Genomic DNA, 13,143 nt, shown 5'->3' with positions numbered 1-13,143 from the left:
TCTCCCACACAGAACAATCCAGGGCCCTGGAGTGGATCTGGTTGTGTAAGCCGTCATCGCACAGTCTCTGCAGCTGCAGCTGCCATCTACGGGTTCGTCCCGCAGGCTAGGTCCTTCCTTCCACGGGCGACCTGGCGTGCACGACCAAGACCCGCAGCACAAACCAAACACCAGGCCCAGCTTCCACACAAGACAATCCGTTCCAGGCTGGCGATGCCAGGAACTCAACGGAGATCAGGTAAGGAGACAACCCCAGGTGTAACCCACAGAGGCCACAGGTCTGTTGGGGGGACGTAGCGTTCACCCCAGAGTTCTGCTGGTTCCCCTCCAGGATGGTAAGCCACGACATTAGCCCTACATGACCAAATCAAATACGGAAGTGACTCTCGCCCCGCTCCCACGGAAGTGGAACACCAGTAAACAGTCACATGACGACAGCAGCCTGCAAAACCAAAGGCCCCCGGACCCCCTGGGCAGCTGGAGACCCCAAAGCCGAGAGCCTGTGTTTGTAGGTAGCCAGCCTCACCCCTGCCTGGCGCTTGCATTCACTCGATTTGGCTTCTGCAGAGGGCCTGCCGCCAGCCAGAGCAGACCCTGCGCCCTGAGTAAAGGCCCGGATGATGGCCAGGGTCAGGTCTCCATCAGGGCGACCACTCTCCTGCGCCCCCACAGCACCCGACAGTAGCATGTGACCTGCCTATAGGAGGAGGGTCCCCACCCAGCCAGTCCCCCAGAGGCAGCAACACACAGTGCCTGGAAACCTAGTGCAATCCAACCGGGAAAGAGTTTTCTGACATCCAGAGCTGTCCGAGGGCCAACAAGCATGCCCTGGGAGACAGGCTGGCTGTGACCTGAAGGGTGCTCCGAGGCTGCCGGCAGGGAGCCGAGACACCAGAGGAGCAGGCACATGTTCGGCCTGATGACCTTGATTTTTAAGAGCACAGGGTCGGCGCTGTGGCATAGTGGGTAAAGCCACTGCCTGCGATCCAGCATGCTATATGGGCGCCAGTTCAAGTCCCGGCTGCTCTACTTCCAATCCAACTCCCTGCTAATGTGCCTGGGGAAAGTAGTAGAAGGTGGCCCAGGCACCGGGGTCCCTGCACCCACGTGGGAGACCTGGAGGAAGCTCCAAGACCCTGGCTTTGGCCTGGTCCAGCCCTGGCTGTTGCAGCCATTCGGGGAGTGAACCAGTCGATGAAGGATCTCTCTCTTTCTCTTTCTCTCTAACTCTGCCTTTCAGATAAATAAATAAATTTTAAGGAAATGAAGACCATAGGTCTAAAGTCACCCAATTGCCTTCTTTCTTTTTATTTGTTATATTTATTTGAGAGCGGCAGACAGGAGAGTCCTCATTGGCCAGTTCACTTCCCAGATATCTGCTACAGCTGGGGCGGGAGTCAGGAGCTGAACCCATGGGTGAAGGCCTTGAGCCATCACCTGCTGCCTCCCAGGGTCTGTGCTGGCAGGAAGCTGGAGGCAGGAGCTGGGGGCGGTCATCAAATCCAGGCGCTCAGGTGCGGGCTGTGGGCATCCTCACTGCCCTTGTTATTAACTGCCGGGCCAGACGCCTGCCCCCAAGCTTAAAGACTCCTCAGGGCCTTTCCTATCAAGAGCCTTTGGCCGCCACACCCTGCAACTCCACCAAGGCTCAGGAGAATCCTGGCAGCTCCCCAGGCACCACGCACGTCCGCAGCGAGTGGCCGGCCGACAGCTACCCAACACCAGGTAGGATGTGCCGGCGTTCTGGAAGGAGCGACTGGTCCTGCCTTCTCGCTTGCAATGACACGTCTCCTCCAAGGACAAACCAGGGCTGAAAGAGGAGGGGTTGCTGTGCAGGCAGGTGCGGGGTCAGCCTCAGGCACGAGACAGGAATCAGAACAGCGCGTGGGCGGGCCCCAACCCCATTTCTAGAAGGCAAAGACCCAGTGAGAGCCGACAGATTAAACTCGGTGGAACCATGGGGGTCAGAGCAGAGACTGCTCTGTGCCTAGCAAACTCATTCCCACCTTCTAAAGATGGAAAACTCGAGAATCTTTCTCGTCACAGCGTGTGAACCACTCGGCAGCAGGCGGGGGGCGTCTCCACTCCGCCCAGTTCCCGCCTGTCCCAGGGCTCGGGAGCAAGGGTCGCACTGTCCCTGGATGGAACCCGTTAGTGACGGCTGGAGGAGAGAGAGGAGCTCCCAGATGCTGTCACCGTGACCCCAGTGAGCTTCTGAGCCAGCTCCGTCCTGGAGGACCCAGACGGGCAGGCTGTTAACTCCATGGACAATTCCTGAGTCCCTCGTGGCGCCACACCGAGAGCCTGGCACGGGCCATCTTTGCTCTCTCTCTTTTTTCTCCTCCTCCTCCTCCTCCTCCTCCCAAACTTGCAGCCAGGGGAGGCCAGAGGGAAGCCTGGACATCACCTACTCCACCCTCTGGTGCTGTGGGAGAAGAGACAATGGCTGGAGCGCTGCAGCGGTTCCCCCAGTTCTCAACACCTTCCCTGGATGACAGCGGCACGTCCACACCCTTTGCCACGGAACCTTGCAGGCTGCCCCAGTGCCAGCGGTGGGGACCAGGTGTCTTCCCAGCCCGCTGATGTGGGACGGGGCCTCTGGAACGTGAGCAAGGGGGAGGGTGTTCGGACTGGAGCCGGGCTGTGGTGGCTCCCACTCGTCCACCTGCGTTCTGCTGTCACCCATGGAAGGCACACCCCCCACTAACCTGCGCCCCAAAGGCACCCACGTGTGCAGCCACATGCAGACACCCAACCAAGAACAAACCACTGCTGTTTTAAACCTCTGATTTTTTTTTTAAAAACCTCTGATTTTAAAATACTGTTGTGTTTGAGAAGGAGAGAGGAGAGGGAGAGGGCGCTCTCATCCACAGGTTCGTTTCTCAAATGCCTGCAGTGCTGAGGGCTGGGCCAGGGCCAGGGTCAAGGCCAGAGCGGGAAGCCAGAACTCAACCCAGCTCTCCCATTGGGGCGGCAGGGACCCAAGTACTTGAGTGACAGCATCTGCTGCCTCCCAGGGTGTGCTTCAGCTTTAGGAAGCTGGAGTCAGGAGCTGAAGCCAGGGACCACTTACCAGGCCCTGACCACCTATCAGGCACTCTGATAGGAAACACTGGCGTCAACTGCTTGCGTTGGAGCTGCCTGATCCAGAGAGACAAGCAAGCAGAAGACCCAGCTCAGCCCTGCCCCTGCCAGGACGCACACGGAGCCCACCTGGCATTGGAGTGTGGCTGTGCAGGAAGAGAGCAGGCAGAGGCCAGGACAAGGATGGCCCGGAGGGTGCACCACGGGAGGAATGGAAGTTGACGGAGGAGGCGTCCGCGTCCAGATGCACGCCCCGTCAGCCTCTGATCCCTGCCCACGCTGCCCTAAGCCATCACCAGCATTCTTTTTGCAGGCAGAGGGTTTGACAGCTCGTTAGCGAAGCGTGGGGATGTGACAAGGGACCTTGGAGGGCTGTCTTCTTGGATGTCACTTCCCCCTAGTCCCAGGTGGCAGAGCTGCAGCTGAACACTGCTGTATCCAATTAGCGAGGGCGGTTTTTCAGAAGAGCTTGGGGGTTCGGCCTTGGGGATGATGTCAGACGACCTTTGACGAGGATGCCGAGGCTACACGGTGGGGAAGGGGGTTGAGGAAACTGCAGATCCACGAGCAGGGGAATGAGGCTGGGCCCAGTTGTACACCACATACAAAATGAACTCAAGGGGCCGGTGCTGTGGCGCAGCGGGTTAAAGCCCTGGCCTGCAGCACCGGCATCCCATATGGGCGCTGGTTCTAGTCCCGGCTGCTCCACTTCCAATCCAGCTCCCTGCTAGTGGTCTGGAAAAATCTGCAGAAGATGGCCCAAGTGTTTGGCACCCACGCGGGAGACCTGGATGAAGCTCCTGGCTTTGGCATGGCCCAGCCCCAATGATTGTGGCCATCTGGGGAGTGAACCAGCAGATGAAATGTGTCTCTCTGTGTCTCTCCTTCTCTCTCCACAACTCTGCCTTTCAAATAAATAAATAAAATCTTCAAAAAAAAAAAAAAAAAGAAACACATTCATGTGCAACAAAGGACGCAATCAAACAGTAAAGGGGACCTACAGAACAGGAGACACACATGCAAGTGAAAACCCCAGTGACAGATCACCTCATACATGAGGACAGATGCTATAAAAAGAAACAAAACTGGGGCCGGCACTGTGGCGTAGCGGGTAAAGCCACCACCTGCAGAGCCGGCATCTCACATGGGATCCGGTTGCAGTCCCAGCTGCTCCACTTCCGATCCAGCTCTCTGCTGTGACCTGGGAAAGCAGTAGAGGATGGTCCAGGTCCTTGGGCCCCTGCACCCATGTGGGAGACCTGGAGGAAGCTCCTGGCTCCTGGCTTCAGCCTGGCCCAGCCCTGGCTTTGCAGTCATTTGTAAAGTGAAACAGCGGATGGAAGATCTCTCTCTCTCTCTCTCTCTCTCTCCCTCTCTCCCTCTCTCCCTCTCTCCCTCTCTCCCTCTCTCCCTCTCTCCCTCTCTCCCTCTCTCCCTCTCTCCCTCCCCCTGTAACTCTTTCAAATAAAATAAATCTGAAAATTAAAAAAAAAAAAAAAAAGGACAACGCAATCTGGCGGTTCCCTCCGCGTGCTCGGCAGGGCCATCTGCCGCCTCCCTGGCTGCGGGCACCCGGCCCAGCAGTGTGGCTCAAAGGCTGTGTGGGAGTCAGGAGTGTGAGGGCGGCGTCCAGGCACAGAGCTGCAGCTGAGAGTGGCATGACCCGCCGCGGGGCGGAGCCTCTGTGGCTCATCAGAGGACATCCACAACCCTTAAAAGCAGAAACAGGCGGGTGAGCGTTGCCCCTAAAACACTAAGCACTCAGCACCCGGAGCCTGACTCCAAAACCTGCTGGCAGCTCACGGCGTGACCACGGGCGGCGCCGCGTCTCCACGGGGCCCGGGGACACCTGCCGGGTAGGACTCAGCACGCGCCAAGCTGCCAGCCTCGGGCTCATTCAAGGGTGTTTCTCGCCGTCTCCTCCTCCCCATGTGTGAGCACACGGCACAAGCCGGCCAGGAAACAGGCTTGCTTTCTCTGTCTGTCTCAACAGCTCAGGAGCTCGTTCTAAGCGACCTCACATCCTATTCACAGTCTTGCCTTTCTGGAGTGACACAGGGTGCCAATTGTGTCCCAGAGGGAGCAAGAAGAGACACCTGCCTGAGCCTTCCCCAGGAGCTCACCACGGCACTTTCTTGCAACTTCTGGCCATCTACCAAAGGGCCAGATGGGTGATATGTACAGATCTACCACCCCCACCGTTCTGTGGGTTGGACCGTGGGACACAGGGCTGTGACCCATGCTGCTTCGCCTGCGGTTGGCAGTGTGGGAGAGGCTGATGGGTGCTCCCTGTCTCAAACGCTCCCAGCTTCTCAGCAGACCCCCATCTTGGATGAACAAATCCTCCTCGAGGAAGGTCCCAGGTTCACCGGCAGCTCAAGAGCTCATACCGGGGCGGGCGCTGTGGCATTGCAGGTAAAGCTGCCGCCTGCAGCGCCAGTATCCCATGTGGGTGCCAGTTCAAGTCCCGGCTGCTCCACTTCTGATCCAGCTCTCTGCTGTGGCCTGAGAAAGCAGCAGAGGATGGCCCAAGTCGTTGGGGCCCTGTTCCCATGTGGGAGACCCAGAAAAAAACTCTTGGCTCCTGGCTTCAGATCGGCCCAGCTCCAGCCATTGAGGCCATTTGGGGGAATGAACCGGTGGATGGAAGACCTCTCTCTCTCTCTGCCTCTCTTTAACTCTGCTTTTCAAATAAATAAAATAAATCTTTAACACTCCATCCAAGGCACACAAAGACCAGGGAGGAAGAAGGAGAGGGCTCTGGGCACACCAGCCTGCATACTGGACACACTGCAAGGGCTGCTGCCCACCCTTCAAAGCCAAGGATAAGCACTTGCCCTCCGCGAACCAGAGTGGGTATTAGCCTTGACCTTGACTGATACCACTGAAGTGTGCGTGGAGGAGGGAATTTAGGCTTAGGTGGTAAAGAGCTCAGACAGCAGCCCCGAGACGGCTCATCCTTTGTTTGCTTGTTGGCAGGGTGACTGAGAAACAGAAGGGGAGAGAGAGAAAGACAGGTCTTCCATCTGCCGGTTCACTGCCCAAGTGGCCACAACGGCCAAGGCTGGTCCAGGCTGAAGTCCGAAGCCCAGAACTCCACCTGGGCCTCCCGCGTGGGTGTTGCAGGGGCCTGAGCGCTTGGCCCACCTCCTGCTATCTTCCCAGGAGCATTAGCAGGAAGCTGGATCAGAAGTGGAGACGCCAGGGCTCTAACCAATACTCGGATAGGGGGTGACAATGTCGCGAGTGCCACCCTTGTGAGCCGCACGCCGGCCCCTCCTCACCCCCTGAGATGTCTGCTTCCAAGGCTGGCACTTGGCTGGTGGCTGCGAGCTCTGGATTTCGAGAAGGCACTCCCTGGCTGAGGAGGGTGGACTGCGTGCCTCGGCTGAACACAGAGCGTGATGTTTGCTGGCTATCTGCTTGCCTCCCGGGACCCTGGGATCAGGGTATGTGCCAGGAAGAGGTGCCCTGTAAAAACCCCGGGCTCTGGGCCTCTGAGCTGAGCTTCCCTGACTGGCAGTGTTGCACACATAGTACCACAACATGCTGCTGCAGGAAGTGTGTCTTTGGCGTCTCCCCTAAGAGAGGACCTTGGGAGCTTGCATCTGGTTTTCCCTGGATTTTGCTCCATGTCCCTCCCACCGGCCTTTTTTTTTTTTTTTGTGCTGATTGCCTTTGCTTGCATCCTTCGTTGTAATTGTGAGCACAGCTGTGGGCAGTCCTGTGCGTCTTCCTGGTGATTCATCAAAGCTGGGTGAGCTGGGGAGACTCCCGGCCCAAGACCGCAGCAAAGCAGCCAGACACCTTTGCGTGGGCTGAGTCAGGGGAGTCCTGGGGCTGCCGGGCAGCTTCTACTTCCTCTTGCATACGGCAGGGCCGCGCCTGCTCACTGCAACCACACACACGCTGAGAATTGCTAGGACACCCACAGACCGCATGTGCAAATCCTATTATCCAGGTGTATGAACCCCTAAGGGAGGAAGGCTCGTCTTCGATCCGCAACTCGCACAAGTAACGCACGCAAGGAAAAAGCTCTCAGGGGCACAGGATCCTGGTTTATGTCGTGTGGAGAGTCCTTTTAAACCCTTTATCTTGGCCGGCGCAGCGGCTCACTAGGCTAATCCTCCGCCTTGCGGCGCCGGCACACTGGGTTCTAGTCCCAGTTGGGGCGCTGGATTCTGTCCCGGTTGCTCCTCTTCCAGGCCAGCTCTCTGCTGTGGCCAGGGAGTGCAGTGGAGGATGGCCCAGGTCCTTGGGCCCTGCACCCCATGGGAGACCAGGAGAAGCACCTGGCTCCTGCCATCGGATCAGTGCGGTGTGCCGGCCGCAGCGTGCTGGCCGCGGCGGCCATTGGAGGGTGAACCAACGGCAAAGGAAGACCTTTCTCTCTGTCTCTCTCTCTCTCACTGTCCACTCTGCCTGTCAACAAACAAACAAACAAACAAAAACAACCCTTTATCTTGGGGTGGGGGTGTGGTGCAGCAGTGGCGATGTGGCTGGCGATGCCCGCATCCCATGCTGGAGGGACTGGGTTCAAATCCCGGCTCTGCTTCTGAGTCCAGCTTCCTGCTGATGCACACCCCGGGAGGCAGCAGGTGATGGATCAAGGACCTGGGTCCCTGACGCTCACATGGGGAACTCAGAGGAAGTTCCAAGCTCCAGGCTTTGGCCTGGCCCAGCCCCAGCTGTTGCAGCCATCTGGGGAGTGAACCAGCAGATGGAAGCTCGCTCGCTCGCTCTCTCTTCTCTCTGCTTCTCTCTCCTCTCCCCCTTTCAAACAAACGAAAAATAAGAAATTTCTGAAGGCTTTGTCCCTGCTCCCCAGTCTCACAGCCACTGGCAAGTCTACACAGTGACAAACCACTGTAGGTACCCACAGGCCACACGGACACCCAGATCCCTGTGGAAATACACAGTGGGGGCCACAGGCATCCGTTACTGCCAACCCACCAGGGCTGTCGGGTCCACCTTTCCTAACTGTCATTTCCTGGCGCTCCCGGCTCAAGCCTGTCACCTCCAGTTTATCCTTCTAATCTTCTTTCAGCAAATGGCTTTTTGGAGCCGAAGATGAGTTCAGAGAAGTGTCTGGCAGCACGATACTTGGCCTTCTGAACTCCCATAAACTCACAGGCAATCCTCGATCACTTGTTCACGCCTCCAATCACAGACTAACCAAGCGACTGGGCACAGCGGTGGCAAAGCGCTGGAATACAGAGGTGCTGGACTTGGTCCTGGGGTCCCTGCGGCACGAGTTAGTCTACAGAGATGTCCACAGACACAGTCTGCAAACTCCCAGAGAAGGACAACCTGGTCCTCGGGTCAGCCAGGAGCCACCGGAGGTATTTCAGAGGGGAGGAATTCAACGCAAGCATTGGCTTGCATGGGAGCTGGAACTTGAAAGAGAATCGTGGCGGGGAGGCAACTCCAGGGCTGGTGGGGTGGAGGACTGAGCAGGGCAGAAGCTGGAAGCTGGGACACGGGTCAAGCAGAAGGCAGACCTAAGTCATGATGTAGCAGCGAGGATGGACACGAGGAGCTCAAGGACAGACGGGCAGGGGTGGGACATCCCACCTGCCGTGGGACGAGGGGAGCAGGGGACATCGGGCAGGACTCGGAGGTCTCCGGCACAGGGAGGAGGAGCCAGTGGCAGGGGGAGTTACAACCCTCGCCAAGGACGTGCACCGCGATCCTCCTAGAGGTGCCGCCTAGTCCCTTGGTCACCGCTTTGCGACACCCCTGTGCTAACCATGAACAGAATGTGTTGGTCTCACGGTAGGAAATACTGAATGATGGATGGTTCAAAGGAAGCTGAATCCAATCTAAGAAGGCCACCCCCTCGGGTGTCCAGTCTGTCTGTGGGACCTCGACGGCTTCCCCCACAGATCACACCCTCGCCATTTTCAGGGGCATTTTTTGCAACTGGATGGTGGTGTCCATCTCTACCTCCCATCCTTGGAGTATCGGCCAAATGGACACGAAAACATTCCTGAGTTTCTTGGAGTCTCCAAAACAGTTGGCTTTTGAGAGCTGAGCCCACTGGAGGAAAGACTGGAGCACCTGCCCTAACGACAGCGATGGTGTGGTGTGCCAAGCACCCCAAAATACGCCCAGTCCACCAAATACTCAGTGCTCCCGCTCGGCCACGTTCAAAGGCCACCGTCCCGGAACTGCAGCCTCCATCCAGGCTCACTTTGGCAAGGGCTTCCCTGCCTTACATCAGTCTGAACAACACCACAACCACGAAAACAGACGCTTCTGTCGAAATCATTTCCTTGGAAACAAGCGTCATTTGTAACCGCGCTGGACAACCGGCAAAGCAGCAAACCTTCGCTCCACCTAATCAATTTCCATCATGAACCTGGATAAGACTTGCCGTTTGGAGCACTCGTCTCCATAATGATTGGCTGAGGCAAACGTCTGTGTCTTTTAAAATCCTGCACCACTTACGAATTCTTCCCCGATTTGGAGGAACTGCAGGTTCCCTACGAGATGAGAACAGGGGATGGACTTTTTTAAAATGGGATCCACCAAGTGAAAAAAAAATAGAATGCAAAATCATATCCTCCTCATTGGTATCCAAAAACAAGACAATGAACAGCGCCACGTAATACAATAAGAACCCTGTCATCTTCTGCCTTATTTATATCATTAGCACATTGTTGGAAAGAAGTAAAACTCTGCCAAGAATTACCCATATCCCCCAGAAATACTTCCTATGTGAGACAGTATTTACAAAGCATATTTTTATTCCTGATAATATAAATGCTATTAACCCCGTATGAGAGGTCTTCGGAAGCTCATGAAAAATGTGTATTTTGAAAAAAATCCATGCATGGGTTTCAAAAATGTTTTTATGCTTTATCGTAATTCTGTATTTCCATGGGTTTTCTGAACTGCTCCTGGAGGCCCACAGAATTCCCTTGCTCGTTGCCAGTAGCGCTACAAATCGGTACACATGCCTTGGGAAACAGTCGGGTGTTGTGAATGGGGAACGCTCGCATTCTCTATAATCCAACAATTTCATTCAAAATAAACTCCTGAGTATGTACAAGAACCTTCAGGGCGTCCCAGCAACAGAAAAATTCACAAATAAGAAGTGCTACTGTCACATCCCGGGGTTTCCACAGCAGTCAGGATAATAATCATAATGCTGACCCTTATCACACAAATGTAGACTTTTCCCCAAAAAATTTACTTATTTGACAGGCAGAGATACAGAGAGAAAGAGACAGATAGAAAAAGATTTTTCCATCTGCTGGTTCATTCCCCAAATGGCTGCAACAGCCAGGGCTGGGCTGGCCTGAAGCCAGGAGCTTCGTCCTGGTCTTCCACGTGGGGGGCAGGGACCCAAGCGCTGGGCCATCCTCTGCTGCTCTCCCAGGTGCATCAGCAGGGAGCTGGGTTGGAAGTGGAGCAGCCAGGATTTGAGTCAGTGCCCACATGGGATGCTGGTGTAACAGGGAGTAGGTGAACCCTTGCACCACAATACCGACCTCTGTATACTTCTTCATAAAGCTAAAAATGTAAAATACAGATAAATATGACATATGGATATAAGGATCCTTCAAAATATATGCAGGAAATCTGAATAAAAAGGTAGGTTTGGGGTGGACATTTGTCATAGGGGTTAAGATGCCTCCTGGGACACCCACACATCACATCGGGGTATCTGGGTCCAAGTCCCAGCTCTGTTCAGATCTCAGCAACCTGCTGCTAACACCCTGGGAGGCAGTAGGTGGCGCTCAAGTACCCGGGTCCCTGGCACCCAAGTGGGAGACCTGGATGGAGTTCTATGCCAGGCTTTGGCCTGGCCCAAATGTTGCTAGCATTTGGGGAGTGAACCAGCACATGTGTGTGTGAGAGAGATCAAATAAAATTAAATATAAAAAAATTAAAGATACATTATTTTGGTGCAAAAGAATTGAAATCCAGGCACTTTTTTTTTATAATAAACATTACTCTTCCATGAACTTTCTGAAGGCTCGGTATATGCATGAATTTCAGTTTTTTTGCACCAAAATAAAGTTGTCTTTTAATTCCATTTTTCCACAAACTTTTTGAAGTATCGTCTCTCTCTCTCTCTCTCTCTCTCTCTCTCTCTATATATATATATATATATACATTTTTCTATAAAGCTACAAATAATTGAATAAAACATAGAGGCTTTTAAATTTGCATGTAGATAAAACTAAGGAGAAAGGAGTGAAAGGGGAAGGTGGTCAGCATTTGGGATAAGAGTCATCCTGGAGGGGCCAGTGCTGTGGCGTAGTGAGGAAAGCTGCCACCTGCAGTGCTGGCATCCCGGGTGGGCGCCAGTTCGAGTCCTGGCTGCTCCACTTCTGATCCAGCTCTCTGGTATGGCCTGGGAAAGCAGTGAAAGATGGCCCAAGTCCTTGGGCCCCTGCACCCACGTGGGAGACCTGGAAGAAGCTCCTGACTCCTGGCTTCAGATCAGCCCTAGCTGTTGCAGCAGCCACTTGGGGAGTGAACCAGTGGGTGGAATATCTCTCTCCCTCTCTCTCCCTTGTAACTCTGACTTTCAAATAAATGATAATCTCTAAATAAATCTCTAATAATCTCTAACTTTTAAAAAAGAGTTATTCTGCAGAGGAAAGGCCAAAAGATGGGATAGAATTGTGCGCAGCCACAAAAAACAAACCCACTTTTTCTCCAAACCTCAGGCTTCCTTAGTGAAAAGTAAATATTGGAGAGTGATCTTTCCAAAAGCCAGCAGGTAGGCCTGGCTGCCCAAGAGCTGGCCCCTATGAAAACGAGGTCGAGGAATTTTTAAAAATTCTTGTGCTCCCCTTCCGGCTCACAAGCGCTGCACCTTGCCTCTGTCGCACGCGCTTGGAGCAGTTCTGAGAGCTGAGCGTGGGAGAAGGCTGGAGGAGGAGAGACACGTGCTTACCTCTGTGTGCAGGACTGAGCCGCAGGCCTGGAGGGGGCTGGGCCTTTGACCCCAGCTCCAGGGATGGCTGTGCCTGGTCTGGAAGTGGGGATGGGAGCAGCGCCAAACAGCCTAAGTGTTGACAGGCACAGGAGAGGCAGAGGTCAGCACCTGCCAGAAGGTCATGGGTCGGGCGAACAGCTTTCCCTCCAAAGGGTCCTCTCTGCAGGTGGACGCTCCTCCCTGGGTGCATGGAGACACACGGCCTGCAAGCCGGGTGCCCCTGGGTGAGCCCCTAAACCTCATTTGTTCTGCTTTGGTTCCCCGTTCCTAGCCAGCCTCGACTGGAACCAAACCAGAGCGTGGTGCCGCGTGCATGTCAGGACCCAGTGGTCCCACCCAGGGGAGCTGGGCAACAGTTCCTCCCACTGTGGAATCTAGAAATGTCCAAAAATGAAATACAGGGGTGGGCATGAGGGCACAGCGGGTTAAGCCAGCATCTGTGACGCCTGTGTCCCAGATGGGGGTGCTGGCTCCAAGTCCTGGCTACTCTGCTTCCAGTCCAGCTCCCTGCTAATGCACCTGGGAAAGCAAGAGAAGATGACTGAAGTACTTGGGCCCCTGCACCCACGTGGGAGATCCGGATGGAGCTCCTGGCTCCTGGCTTCAGCCTGGCACATCCCCAGCTGTTGCAGCCATCTGGGAAGCGAACCAGCCAGCAGATAGAGGATCTCTCTCTCTCCTCCTTGTCTCGCCCGCTCTCTGTCTCTCTACCTTTCAGATACAGCAGTAATCTCTTTTTAAAACTATAGCGCTGGACTTTGCAAACACATGCATGAAGCTTGTTCCTGCCCCAGCCAGCATTTGTCTCCACAACCTTATCAGCAAGCAGTAGTTACACAGAGGATCTGCATATTTGAGATTACCTTGAAATGCCAACTGTCTAGAGAACACTATTTTAAGAAAAGAAGATGGAACATCTTTGTTCTTCCAATTAAAGGCAAGCAAGGGGGGGGGGGGGCTGGTGCTGTGGCGTAGCAGGTAAAGCCTCTGCCTGCAGCACTGGCATCCCATACGGGCACTGGTTCTAGTCCCAGATGCTCTACTTCTGATCCAGCTCTCTACTGTGGCCTGGGAAAGCAGTGGAAGATGGCCGAGGTCCTTGG

At 54.9% G+C, this 13,143-nt stretch overlaps 1 protein-coding gene across 6 annotated transcripts in view; it reads right to left on the bottom strand.

The window, feature by feature from the left end:
• OSBP2 (oxysterol binding protein 2) overlaps positions 1 to 13,143 on the bottom strand; it is a 155,919-nt gene that overhangs the window by 130,158 nt on the left and 12,618 nt on the right. The window contains exon 2 of one of the 6 annotated variants that reach the window (XM_051826527.2): positions 11,999 to 12,109. The exons of the other annotated variants lie outside the window; for them this stretch is intronic. Coding sequence (XP_051682487.2) covers positions 11,999 to 12,109 — 111 coding nt within the window. The remainder of the gene's footprint in view (positions 1 to 11,998; positions 12,110 to 13,143) is intronic. 6 annotated transcript variants of the gene reach the window in all.

Source organism: Oryctolagus cuniculus, chromosome 21, assembly GCF_964237555.1.
Source record: "Oryctolagus cuniculus chromosome 21, mOryCun1.1, whole genome shotgun sequence".
NCBI lineage: Eukaryota > Metazoa > Chordata > Mammalia > Lagomorpha > Leporidae > Oryctolagus > Oryctolagus cuniculus.
The sequence above is the reverse complement of the archived record's forward strand: the minus strand, read 5'-3'. Positions and strand labels throughout refer to the sequence as shown.